We start from the raw sequence: 13,953 nt of genomic DNA on the forward strand, positions 1-13,953 counted from the left end.
TACTTAACATAGCCACATTGGTATTACACATTTACTATTATTCATACACTATCTTGATATTTATTTTACACAAGTAATAGGTAAAAAGTGTTTGAACTGTTTAAATTGGTTGGTCTCTCTTGTAGTTAGCTACTGAAAATAATACATGACTTTGAAGGAGTTTTTTTAATTATCAAGTACCTGCTATCTACATTAACTTAGTAGATGTTTGCAAATATTGCTGTATCACATTTTATTTTTAAAGCTAACTCCAAATAATAAGAGTTAGTAGTTACAGTACTTCTTTCACATTTACATTTTTTTTTTCTAATCAAATTTTTCAGAGAAATTTATATTTTCATGGCTTAATTCAAAATATATATTAGAAGTCATAATCCAGACAATTGGACATCAAAATAAAATTCTGCCCAATTCTTAATGCAACCCATAGCACACTATGACATGTGCACATACAAATTCTAATTTTTGCAGAATAATAAGAAAAGTAGCAAATACTTCAGAATAAAAACTCTCATAGCACAACTCTATAGACAGTTAACAAAAGACATTTGTTTAAAGGTAAATAAAATGTTTAATTTCATCATAATATAGATATGTTTGTATGTATTGAGATTAGTTTTAAAGAAATATTGCACATTGATGAACAAGGGAGACAACACAAGCCATGCTTCAGTATTGTCACATTATATTAACAGAGCCATCGACTTGTCAACTCTTGAAATCTTCTTACTTTAATCAGCTGCCCAGTTCTTAATACTGTGTGATTGACAGGCATGGCGCTTGCGATGTGAGAGAATTGTACAAGATCTAAATACTTCTACACACCATTATTCATTTTCTTAAGTTGAACAAGAAAAATGTTTACAAAAAAAATCAAAGCATACATACATTTGAACAGAAATCAACCTCACCCTATTTCAATGAAATTTAAGAAAGTCTGCTAAGTGGTGTAAAAAAGTTGGCTATCACCAAAACGTAAATAGAATCTGTACAATATATTTATATTAACATTGATTTCAATGATCTGCCTAGATCCGGTTTTATTCATCATTAGACAACTATAATTCGATTTTCTGATGTGCTAATCGAACTGATTCCTTGCAGACATTCTTACTAACAACAGCAATTTGAACCAAAGAGATGACATTTGATTGCTGTTCTATTGAGTAGTTTGATCATAATCTTCACATGTACCACCTGAATGACTTGTATATTATATGATACATGGCAGTGAGAGCAAAAAAAGGTGATAGCACTACACACAAATTATTTCACTAAAACATTAACAAAGAATTTCATCTTCACTTCAGTCAGTTCAAGATCGTAAATTTATAGTCCTTCATAGAAGGCAACTCAAAAAAAAAAATGTCTTTAATCTCGACATGTACCTACAACCTGGTTGTCCCTACACCCAGACAAAAAGAATTCAATACTCTCAGCATAAATTCAAAACAAAATGTACCCAATTGAAATCAAGTTTAAGTTTTAAAAAGTCAATTAAACAAAACTAACATAGAACATATATAAATATATCCATTCTTAGAGCATGTCAGTATCAACCAGATATTTGAGTAAATATATGAGTCTTTAAACTTCGGAATAATTTGGACATAATAATCATTGGTGGAGTTATAACCAAGCAGAAGCTTCATTTCAAACTTTTTAACTCCTCATGGGAATACCATTTCAAATAAAAGATTCTATGAATATTTATGTTTTAATAAACAAATTAAAAAAAAAAAACGGTTAAATAGTGATACATCAAGTTGAGACAGAAAGTTTCATCTCAACAAAAATAGACCTAAAAAAAAAAGTTCCAAAACACACCTTTTTATTATGGAATTTCTACTTTTTGCTTTTCTTTCATTTTCTTCCTAACTAAAAGAGAGGCAGTAAACTCTTTTCAAAAAGCTTAGCAGATCATTTAATACTTCAGGTAATACTAAAATTGTGGGTCTAAGAAAGTGTAACATAAAACTGCTAGACACATTTTACATAAATGTGGACATCCAAAATGTTACCCTGATGTTAAATAAGAGTTGTCTTTTTCCCACTTCGCTTACTTTAAAGTTATGGGAGTTTCTCCATTGCAATCAAATTATACTATACAATACAATACTAAGGAAAACAAAACAATAGATGATGCATAAATGCAGACGGAGTGAAATTAGGGAGTTAAGATCTTATAAGAGATATTCTTAACACAAAAGTAAAACAACCCAATGTACAAACACAAATTGTAACAAATGTACTAAGAATATAACAACAATGAAAATTAATATATTATACATGTCTAGCAAATCACAGTCAAACAATTGTCACCATTTATCAAGGGAACTCATTCTTAATTAATTGAACAGTGGAAGAAGACGTAAGATCAGATGAAGACTCTTCAAGCCATATTGTGTCGATAGTAGATCTTGATATCTCAATCATCCTGTCTAGTAATCTCCCAATGATAAAGTCTCTTTAGTGAATCAATATAATGTATGTCAAGGTGAAGGACTTTGATTATCTATACTGCTTGGAGAATGTTCACAGTGCCTATCTGTTTCCTGTGTCAATACATTGAAAGTGTAATGGGTTTAATTTGAAAGGAAATATGAACTAATTTAGTGTTAAATCTGACATTTCTAAAGAGGGAACACAAGAACTATCAGACACATTTAAAAAGACAAAACAGGTTAAAGTAGTAGATGACACATTGGACAAAAAAAAATTCTTCAGTCTAAACTCTGACTCATGAAATTTGTCTTACACTTACATCTTTCAGTCCAAATTCTGCCTCATTTTCCACTTTGATTGAGAAAAATCTACCGCCGGTTCCTCGTGTTCGTTGACAAGCATGCTTGTGACGTGACTCGTGAAGATATTTCTGAAAAAAATATTTTTTTTTTTAAATATGATATATGGGTACAGAGAAAATGAAGAAAACTTCAGTGGTAACTAGATGAGTTAAAATTTTTTTTTACTAAATTAAATAATAATTTTAACCCAACAGCACCTTTGAAATGCTGCTTTACAGACTAAGGGAAGGAAGATAACTCAAACACAAAATCTTGTATAATCAATATAAGTTTGCTAATTTCAAAAATATTTTCAAAATTAAAAATAAATAGGAAAACCAATGTAATAGAATAGAATAACAACAGAACAAAGCCTCATTATCAATCCATTAGGATCTCCTACAGAAAGTTCTGGGCACTATTTCAACAAAATGTGTATATAGTAAATAATTATATTTAATTTTCAAACAATGAAAAAAAAAAAAGCTAAGGTTTTCAGTATTAAAAAAAAATAAATTCTTCTAACTTGTGTGTGAGAATAGCTGAATTTTCTATATAGAAAAACATTTTTAAACACTTGAACTTTCTACACCATCCAACCACATTTGAATTTATTTGTTCGTATATAGAGTTTGAAACAATTTTTTTGGTCTGATTATAGCCCTATATTAAGTGTATCTGTAACATTCAAAATTACAAAAATGTTTTTTCAGGGCTAGGAAAGGAAAACATTTACAAAGGGTAGATATGTTAATTTTTTTTTTAATTGTTACAATCACTTTTTTTGCATCAATAAAAGGCAAATAAACACACACAAAAATGTGCAAATAAAAACACAGCTACGAGGTTTAAACTTGTTTTACATTTTCCTAATGAAATTTTATATTTATTTTTTTTTTTTAATCTCATTCAAATAATATATATAAATCTTTACCTACTTTAAAAAGAACATTCAAATAGAATGATTTGCAGATGCTTGTAATGAAAAAAAACAAAAAATACAGTATCTTTAGCTTTAATAATCAAGTGGTGGGAACAAACTTTGCAAAAATATTAGGAAACTTTCTATACCCTCGTTTGTGAATCACCATGACGCGAAGACCTAAATAATAAAAGTTGTGGAATTCTTTCAAAATGAAGTAGAAATTAACTATATTTAGTATTTTCTTTAAATAATGTTACAAATTAATTACATTACATGAGATTTACTGCACAAAGCGGTTGGGGCACACCTGACACCAGTCATACAGGCAACCATTCATGGTCTAGATCTAGATCTATATAAAAAGTATTCAAATTAAAGAATCTAGATCTAGATCCAGATATCTATCTAGAATGATTGAAAATCACTGAAGATCTGCATCAAGATTTTTAGTCCTAGATTCTAGATAAAATGAGATGGTTTTAAATAAAAACCCTTCAACTATGTAAATAGTCTGATATTGAATGGGTGCATGTACAAAACAAATCCAAACAAAAAAAAAAATCTAATTATTTTTTCATAAAAAAAGAAAAACAATCCTATAAAAAATTTCAAATGTTTTTTTTTATCACACAATGATGGGAAAAAATGAGATTTGTTTTGTCTAAAAAAATGGATCAGACAAAAATTATTTTTTTTTAATTCCCATCCCTGAATAATACATCTAGCAATGCCAGTAATACAAAAAAAATGAAATGTTTTCTCAGTTTCATGTATATGGTTAATAAGTATTGAAACATTTTTTAATTGTGCTCTGTATGTAAAAATGTAATTTCTATTATGAGAAAAGAGTGTTTTAAAGGAAGGCGACCCAAAGGCAGACAATGAATGCAATGGATTGATGATGTGGAGGCAGATCTGCAACAGCTTGGGGTTAGGGTGTGGAGAAAAAAGGCCCAGGAGAGATCTGAATGGAAGGATGTGTTGCAGCAGGCCAGAGCCCTCCATGGGCTGTAGCGCCACTGGGATGGATGGATGGAAAGTAGCACTGTACCATCATATACAAACCAAATGAAACTTGTATAACTTGACACCAAACAGACAATAAATACATCAAATACAAACCTAATACCTCTACAAACCATAAAAAAAGGTTTAGAACAGTGATTCTCATCACTGACCTTACGTTTCCGAACAACTTTTCCAGAACTTTCTAGTTTGGCTCTGGCCTCTCTTCTTTTCAAAATACGGTGATACTGTTTGGCGTTCACATAGAGAGGTTGTGTGGATTCATCCTCTGGGTCTTCAGCTGCTATTTGAATTCTTCCAGTGGCTTGGGGAGTGGTTGTTGTATTCATAGATCCAGTTAGTGTGGACTGGAATGGACAAAAGAAAATGTCATTAATGTCAAAGTCACCTCTAATTCAAGTATCATTGGTCCAAATTAACAAATTAAAAAAATAACACACTTTCAAGTCAATAAAATGATAGAGCATCAAAGAAAAAATGGTACATTAAAATCAATTATAAACATTTTTTTTTTTTAAATATGTGGAATTAATAGGAGATAGGTCTTACGCACAAGTTTTGAATATAAAATATTACTATTTGGGAAACATTGTTTTTGATCAGCATTTATTTAGATGTAGGTATCACCAACACAAATGAGATTCTAAACAGGATCACATGACCAGGGACGGTCAAACCAATTGTGGGGTCCTAGGCGAAATGGATTGCGCAGGGAAAGTCTGGGTAGGGGATAATGATAATATGTGAAAATTAAGATAAGCATAATAAGTGAAAATTAAGATTGGTATTAGAAAATAAATTAGTCTTAAAGAGTTTGCATTTTATTCATTCTTTATTAAGTACAAAATCACTGTCAAATTATCAACCTATCTACAGTAGAAGGTTGTTTTCCATCAAAAAGCGAAATAAACATTCAGATCTGCCTTTAAGATTCACTATCGACAACAAAATACTGCTTGTGATATTTTTTATGAGATCGAGATAAATTTAGATCTTAAGTAAATTAAGTATTTGAACTTTCTGTATTGGTTATAATTCTCCCTACTATTACATTTCTATTAAATGAAAGCGGACAATGCTTGGTTGTTTTTTTTTTTATCGCGACTAGGATTGGCATTTTACATATTGAATCATCCCAATATGACAATTTTGTCTATTTTTCAGGAGATTTCAGGAGCTCCTGGAATATCAGGAGACCGCTGGAACCCTCTAATAATAAGTTATAATAGTTTAATTTAATAATTTACACCTAGAATTAGAAGTAGGGGTCCACTGTGCCCGCAAAAGGTTGCAGTGGCCTAAGGCTGGCTCTGAACACGACATCCCATAATGACCTGCTGACTATTGTCAAAAAACACAAACTAAAACTTTATGGTTATATCACAAGGTCCTCAAGGCTTGCAAAGACCTTCCTTCAGGGAACAGTATCAGAAAAAAAAAAGCAGACAGAGAAAGTGATGGGAAGACAAAATAAAAGAATGGACAGGCCTCTCATAGAAAAAGACTCTAGGTAAAAGAAAGGAATGGAGAAATAAGGTCAACAGTTCATGTGTGGTGTCCCAATAATTCAATAGATGAAAGTGAAGGTGATGTCTGAAGCTAGTACGCTTTCTCTAAATGTTTTTTTTTATTGTGATATATATTTCTATACCTTCAGTATCTTTTGGTATACAGTAATTATTAAGACACCCTTTACCTAATTAAAAGAATATATTTATAAGATTCCATTTTATTTATTTTTTTCTCTACAACATAAGGTGCTGTGTATAGACAATTAAATGAAGACTTCTGACTCATTTCTTAAGATCTTAAAATATGCATCATAGTTATTTCAGTTGGCAGTGAAGTGCAACAAAGAAGGCACTCTAAAAGTACCAATGGAAGAAAATTAATCAAACTATTTACAACATTTATGCTCAGTAAGTACCTTTCTAAGTAGCTAGCTGTGTTTAAGTGACTGTCTCTGACAATAAGAATTCAAGCCAAGTGACAGTGGAAAAAATAAAAGCCAATGGTATTGCCCAAATTTCACTTTTCCAATAAAATGTTTAAAAATTACTTAAGGCTTAAACTGATCTGCACAAATGTCATGATCTAGATACAAAACATGGGTACTATACACATGTTCCAACAAGGTATGTATATTAATTAAATATACATGTTCCAACCTCATGAACATGTTGGCCAAATCATTAACTATTTTCTAATTAACTAAGGCTATGAGTTCAAATTCTGGCAGTGTTCGATCAGTGGAGTGTCCGATGTCCAACAATTAATGAATAGCCACCTATTGAAAGAAACTTAAGGATCATACCGTCGAGTCTCCATTAACCAAAGTTGTATGTTGAGCTTCACTTGTCTCCTGTTCAACATGGGTCTCTACCACTGGATTGGTGGCACTGATTTCTTGATGAACTTGTTCTACAACTGGACTTTGGGTCAGTACTGGAATACAATAAACACAGGTCTAACATTTTCTAGTGATTTCATTACATAATGGACATACTATGCGATTTAACAAAAATTTCCTAACATCTTGTGACACCAAGCTAATGTATTACTTTCTTTGAACTATATTTCTTAAAAACATTGTAATATCAAAGTCAATAAATAGTGATGACAAGCTTACAGTTTCTTTTACATAATGCATGATTAGACTATTTAATTAATAAATATGGACATAGCTAAATATAGAGATACAAAACAATTGAAACTATGTACCATGGTAACTTATAATAAAACATTGATCAAGTAAGGCCAAAGTTTCTATTACAATTATAAGTCAATTAATTTACAAGCATCAGTTGACAGTATTTGACATACCTGTAGCCTGAGGAAAGGGAAGAGCAGTAGCTGTAGTGGCCTCTAGTGAACCATACATACTAGTAGGTTGCCAGACTAATCCACTTTCTGTCTGAACAAATTGACCAACCAATGGACTCTGAGTCTGACTTTGTAGAAACATCTGCTGTGAACAAGAGGACAGTTCATTCATTCAATGTGTTTTCCTATTCAATAGTATTCAAGGACCAATCATCACCGAGTCAAACTTATAAATGTACAAAGTCAAGAAATGTATTTTTATGTACAGTAATGTGACATAGTACAGCATGCCTGCACTGCACTTAATCACTATTCCACAAACTTTTGTTTGTTTCTGCCTTGTTTTTTTTTGTCTATTTAAAGTAAAACTTTTGTCTTCACTTGCACTTAAAGTCATTTTGAATGTCTTTTTTTTTTTTTTTAAAGTATTTATATAATGTGTATATTCTAAAACATTCTTTCACCATCTGGTTTTGCATTCACTACATAATGCTAAACAGACAGATCAGATACAAATAAGATGTAAATGATGTCACAACTAAAAATAACTATGTAGAAAAACATATTTTGCTCTCAAGCAAGTTACTAAAAGCCTCCAGAAATGCAGGGAGAAAAGAAAGGATGGCATGGTGCGATATAGAGTGACCTTATTGCACATTTTAAACATTAGAACGGAAAACTTAAAAAAAAACAAAAAAAAACAAGAAAATGAAAACATTTCTTATTCTGTGATATATATATATATTATAATATACTCCTGTAACACTATTCTAGGAAAGTAACAACTACCTGATGTAATGGATTCATTAGTCCTCCCATATGTTCTGTTCCTAACATTAGTGGAACCTGAAACTCACAAATGTAATACACAAAAATGAAAAATATGTAAATGATACTACAATAATAGATCAAATATAAACATTTATAATGTAAACTTTGGTTTATTGAATACATCAAGATGTGATCATTTAGGTCCTAATAATAAACAGGTGATGAAACTAAGGAAATGTTTCTGTATTTGGTCAAAATAAGTGGCTGATCTGATTAATCAGATGTAACTTATTTTTTTGCACAGACTGTTGACAAGTTAGAAAAAACAAACAGTTCTTTGTTTAATAATATCTTGGCACATGAAATTTTAGTTGAATTTAGTGTGCAAGCAGCCTAAAGCTATTATAATTATAAACCTTAAGATTTCATCAAAAATGTTTTATACAAAAAAATCACTAATTTTTTTGATGCCTGTATTGTTAATGTTCAATAACTGAACAGATAATGGACATGTCCAGCAATCATTTCAATTTCTCTCTAATCGAATACAAATAGTAAAGGCTGCAGCTCAAATTGTGTCATTAAATTTCAAAACACCAATCATTTATGTGAGATGATATCCAATACTATAATATATAAGGAAGGCATATTATATGACTTATTTCAAGAAGAAGATTTAAATTATAAGGTAAGACAGTAGGCAATGGATTATCCTAAATGACAGATTAATTAAGTTCACCATTGTTAATATTTTTTTTTATTTCTGTTTATTGAAAATTATCACTCCAGCATTTCTATCTAATATACCTCAAGTTCATATTCTAAAAAATGTGCAAGGAAAAGCTTTGCATTTACTTCAAGAAATAAAGAAAAAAGTGTGTGTGTGTGGGAGGGGTTGATACAAAACATTAATGATCTTATGGTGGTATATATTTAAAGCTATTCAATTGACTTTAGAGGCATTAAAAAAAAAAGTGATTTTACATGACTAATACAATGTACTCACAACTTGTTGTATTATTTGTCCATTAGGACCTTGGACATGAACAACTTGACACGGCTGACCTTGTAATGACATCATTTGCAACTGCTGTCCTGGAAGTTGAAAAGTTTGTATTTGTTGACCTTGTAATTGTAAAACTTGACCTAATTGATTCTGAAGTTGAAATTGTTGGTTTTGTTGATTTTGCAACTGTTGAGCTTGCAACTGAATAGACTGGTGATTTTGTAATTGTATTTGTTGTCCATTCGGTAGCTGCATAATTTGACCACTAGGTGCTTGGATTTGAATAGTTTGCCCATTAGGAGTCTGAAATTGTAATGACTGTCCATTCTGACCCTGAATTTGTATAGACTGTCCATTCTGATTCTGAAGTTGTATAGATTGTCCATTCTGATTCTGAAGTTGTATAGACTGCCCATTCTGATTCTGAATTTGTATGGATTGCCCATTTTGATTCTGAAGTTGTATGGGCTGTCCATTTTGATTCTGAAGTTGTATAGGTTGTCCATTTTGAAGTTGAATATGTTGCCCATGCTGCCCCTGTAAATGAATTGTCTGATTATTTTGATTCTGAAGTTGAATAGGTTGACCATTAGCAGTCTGAATCTGAATATGTTGGCCATTTTGACCGTGCAATTGAATGGTTTGCCCATTCTGACCTTGCAACTGCAAAGCTTGCCCATTCTGACCTTGCAACTGCAAAGCTTGACCATTCTGGCCTTGCAACTGCAAAGCTTGACCATTCTGGCCTTGCAACTGCAATGCTTGCCCATTCTGACCTTGAATTTGAATAGGCTGACCCTGCTGATTATGCAATTGCAAATGTTGAAGATGCTGGGGCAGCTGGATAGACTGTGCCTGGCCAGCCATTTGAATCGCTTGCCCCTGAGTGGGCAAATGTATTCCCTGTGCCTGGCTGAGTTGCTGTAACAGCTGCTGCTGATTGATCAGAAACTGACCGCCTTGGTTTAATTGCAAGAGTGGGAGCTGCTGGGGAAATAAAGAAAAAATAATTTGACTTCAACATTGTTGTCCTATTATTGTTCTCTAACATGACAATGATAAGATTTTAATATCACATTGATGGTTGCATATAATTTTGTTAGAAACAAGCACATTTTTCTCTTTTTTTTTTTTCCTTCAATTACAAAAGAATATTGAGAAATAGGATAATTTAACACTGGTGACTGAGAAACCAAGCAGTCCTAGATAATGTTTAAGAAATGCAATGTAAGTTTCAAATGGTAAGTAGGCCTACTACCAAGCTATTACTATGAAAAAAATGTTAAATATTATGTTATATTGACTGCATTTGACACATTATGGTAAAGAGTATATAATTTTTGTTATAAGTTCCAGCAGAAATTAAAGAGAAAAGGATGTGTGACTGAGTGGGTTAAACTGCTTAGCCACTGTCAAGGTGCTCGAGTTAGAATTCTATCTTGAGCTGAGTTGTGTTTACCAGCCTAAGAAATCCCAGATATGTCTCACATACAAAAGAAACTGGACTAGAGCGCACTAAACACCCTTCCACAATTTACCACCACCATGTTTTTGTGATTTTCCCCCTAGTCAAAAAACTTCTTATATTCTCTCTAATGGAAGAAACTTTTCCTCTCATAACTAACCCATAGTACACACAAGGCTCACAGTTCCAACTCTTGTGTTAAAAATAAACATGTATTTCCTTTTTTAAAAAAAGTGTTGTTAGTTACTTTGATCATTTTTATATCAGAAAAAAGGAACAGAAAATGATATTTTAACAAACATTACCTGTCCTTGTATTTGGAGCTGCCCTTGACTTTGGAGCTGCTGGATAGGAAGCTGAAAGTTCTGAAGTGCATTCTGAGACTGGACATATTGACCAACACCCTGGCTTGTAGGATCAAAATTCATAACTGATGTTTGCAAATCCATGAAGGTAACATTAGGAAATGGCCATCAAAACACGGAAGCTAAAAAAAAAAAATCTATATCAATACAGACTACATAAAGAGGTCATATACATTAGATCTAGATTAAAATGTAGTTGGTCAATTTATCAAACTTAAGCAGTACATTCATGCCAATTATTGTAAGTGTCATAACAGTATATTTTCAATTGCTGTGATTTTCATTTAGAGTATTCTATCTAGATTGACTAGATCTATACACAGACATAATCATGATAATGCCTTACTTTACTAGTGACTTACAATCTACAGTTACAATAGAGTTAGAGTCTACGATCTATCAGTGTCACTATAAGATCTACACTAGGACTATATACATCCTAGTCTTAAAGGGAAACTCCGATGGTTTTGACAATTTTTTTTATACAATATATATAATATGTGTTTTGATTTACAGATAATGAATGCGTTATTCTTTTTTCTTAAATTTGCAATAATAACTTTAGTAATTGATGTTTTTCTGGTGTAATTTTCCTGCGCATCCAAAACGATATGAGATTTTCACACTAACCTATTAATTTAATCTATTGACTTATTTATAACGGGAGGCCATACAGTAAAGTTTACATTCTCGTAAAAGAAATATATCTTCCTGTATGCAGTTAGATCTAGATCTTGTAAGCAAAGAAAAAAATTTGTGTTGAAAGTAGATTTATATGCATGACTAACCAAGCAGTGTGTATTTTCTCGTCTGACCACTCAACACACAAACACTATCATTTGGTTGTCTTGTCATGACCGACTACATGTAGTCTAGACTAGTCTTACACTGACCAGTTCGTTAGAATCAGTCAGACACAAGATCTATTTACTTTTTAGGACAGGGTAGGGGTTAGATGAAAATGTTTTTTTCTCGAGTTGGTTATCCTATGCTTTTAGATCCCTATATATATAAATGTACCATAGCTCTGGACTAGGTCGTCACTAAGTATAACAGCTACTGTATGAATGAAGCAGTACGGTTAGTTAAATGTAGTTTCTCTTTCAGTATTGATGAGGCAAGAGACATTTGACTGAGCTAAAACCAAAAGAACCCTGGTTTTTTTTTAGATGTCAAGAATTTACTGACTAATTTATTAAATTATTACTTTATAAGCATTTAAATACAAAATGGTAAAATGTTTACTAGACTCTCTATTACAACGTTTTACGCAGAATTTTAATGTCAATAACTCAAATTTGAAAAACCACCAGTTTCCCTTTAACTTTATAATACTACTAATACTAGTCTAAGTAAGTACTATACTTTGTCTTTTAGACTTTCTCTAGGACTTCTAGACTCTACTACTAGACTCTAGGCCTAGGTCTAGATCTAGTCCTAAGGCAGGCTAAGGACTAAATGATGTACAGAGTAGATCTAAATTCTAAATCTATAGACCAGATCTAGTCTAAAAGTTAAGTTAGCATCTAGCGGCTAGCCCTAGCCATCATACTAATCATAGTATTCATAGCCATAGCCTCATCATGTCTCATGGACATGGAGTCTAGACTAGAATAGACCATAGACGGTAGTCGGAATCGGGGTAGACCAGATCAGAATCACAAATCAGATCATTATTTAGAGTAATAATCTAGATTCTAGCTCTAGACATTTAGGTTTAGATCTATAATCAAGATTAGATATCTAGATCTAATTTGATCTAAAGATCTAGACCACACACGTGGATCTAAAATAGTAACTATCAAAATCTTACTGGTTGCCTATAACAATCAGAATGCCTTGAAAAAGCAGGGAGGTGCTTTGTGAATTGGCTCGATGTCCGAGAGTCGTACGGCCATTGCTTTTTGTAATATGCATAAATTACTGCGCAAACTTCGACCAACCAGCGAACAAAGAAACAACGCTTTAAAGGTTGACTTGACACAAGAGCATGACAGCTAACAATAAGTTGAAATATTTTCAATGTGTTTATTCTAATAGATAATTCAATTTGAAAAACTTTGGAGATTCTTACAAGAAAAAATAAATTTAATCAGAAGTTTTATGTTCTGATGTTGTACTTTAAGACTTACTTTATTGAGGCTTCAAGCGACTACAACCTAACAAGTGATTGGCTGGATCTCTTTTCGCAACGAATAGCGAAATGCTAGCAAAATGAGAGGAATAAAAGCAAGCATACTATTGGTCCTTAGTTTGACCTCTCTTCTCATGCTAAAGTGGATGTCTGTGGGCCTAGAGCAGCCTAAATTATTCACCAACAATCGTTTATAAAAAGATGGGCAATCTAGATTGTATGGACAACACATAGACCTACGTTATATTTGTTTATAGATCATGTAAATTTTAATAAAGAACGTATATGTATGCTTGCAAGATAATTAATTTGGTTAACATGATTTTTTTTTTAAAGTAGATCTATCAAATATATGCATCACCGCGTGTCAGTGTCAGACGATTCAACAGCCGGATCGGTAGGCTTGTGGCTATAGGCTAGTCGTAGGCCTGTGAAGCAAGCAGAAGATGTCAATAAACCACACGTGACGGCAGAAAACGGCCTTTGGCTTTAATGACCCTGTTTATGGTTATTATTTTACGAAATGATACATAAATAGTCATTCGTGACTAATTTTCAAAAAATAAATAGGCCTAATCATAGACTATGTCTTGGAATGGAAAACCCATTGACAACGAGTCAAACTGAATAAGAATAATAATCCAACCTAGAC

General features: G+C 32.1%; 1 protein-coding gene across 5 annotated transcripts; it reads right to left on the reverse strand.

The window, feature by feature from the left end:
- Positions 1 to 547: 547 nt before the first annotated feature.
- LOC106065188 (nuclear transcription factor Y subunit alpha-like) lies at positions 548 to 13,368 on the reverse strand. 5 transcript variants are annotated; one of them, XM_013223955.2, is made up of 9 exons: positions 13,300 to 13,368; positions 11,108 to 11,289; positions 9,338 to 10,324; positions 8,350 to 8,406; positions 7,561 to 7,705; positions 7,052 to 7,182; positions 4,890 to 5,084; positions 2,765 to 2,875; positions 548 to 2,555 (listed from the first exon to the last, which is right to left on the reverse strand). In XM_013223955.2, the coding sequence occupies exons 2-9, from the start codon at positions 11,249 to 11,251 to the stop codon at positions 2,493 to 2,495; spliced, it is 1,833 nt and encodes a 610-aa protein (XP_013079409.2). In that variant the 5' UTR covers positions 11,252 to 11,289; positions 13,300 to 13,368; the 3' UTR covers positions 548 to 2,492. The 5 variants fall into 5 exon arrangements, with proteins under 5 accessions (XP_013079409.2, XP_013079411.2, XP_055900828.1 ...); XM_013223957.2 differs by lacking the exon at positions 13,300 to 13,368 and adding an exon at positions 12,981 to 13,137 and having other exon boundaries at positions 9,338 to 10,321; XM_056044853.1 differs by lacking the exon at positions 13,300 to 13,368 and adding an exon at positions 12,981 to 13,137 and having other exon boundaries at positions 7,561 to 7,702.
- Positions 13,369 to 13,953: the final 585 nt, after the last annotated feature.

The sequence above is a fragment of the Biomphalaria glabrata genome, chromosome 10 (assembly GCF_947242115.1).
Source record: "Biomphalaria glabrata chromosome 10, xgBioGlab47.1, whole genome shotgun sequence".
Lineage (NCBI taxonomy): Eukaryota > Metazoa > Mollusca > Gastropoda > Planorbidae > Biomphalaria > Biomphalaria glabrata.

Excerpts from the sequence above, each read along its gene's own strand:
- LOC106065188 (XM_013223955.2), bottom strand. The coding sequence starts at position 11,251 with ATGGATTTGCAAACATCAGTTATGAATTTTGATCCTACAAGCCAGGGT. Across the intron at positions 7,706-8,349 it reads TAATGAATCCATTACATCAG|CAGATGTTTCTACAAAGTCA; the intron begins GTAGTTGTTACT and ends TCTTGTTCACAG. Across the intron at positions 2,556-2,764 it reads CAGAATTTGGACTGAAAGAT|GAAACAGATAGGCACTGTGA; the intron begins GTAAGTGTAAGA and ends GTATTGACACAG.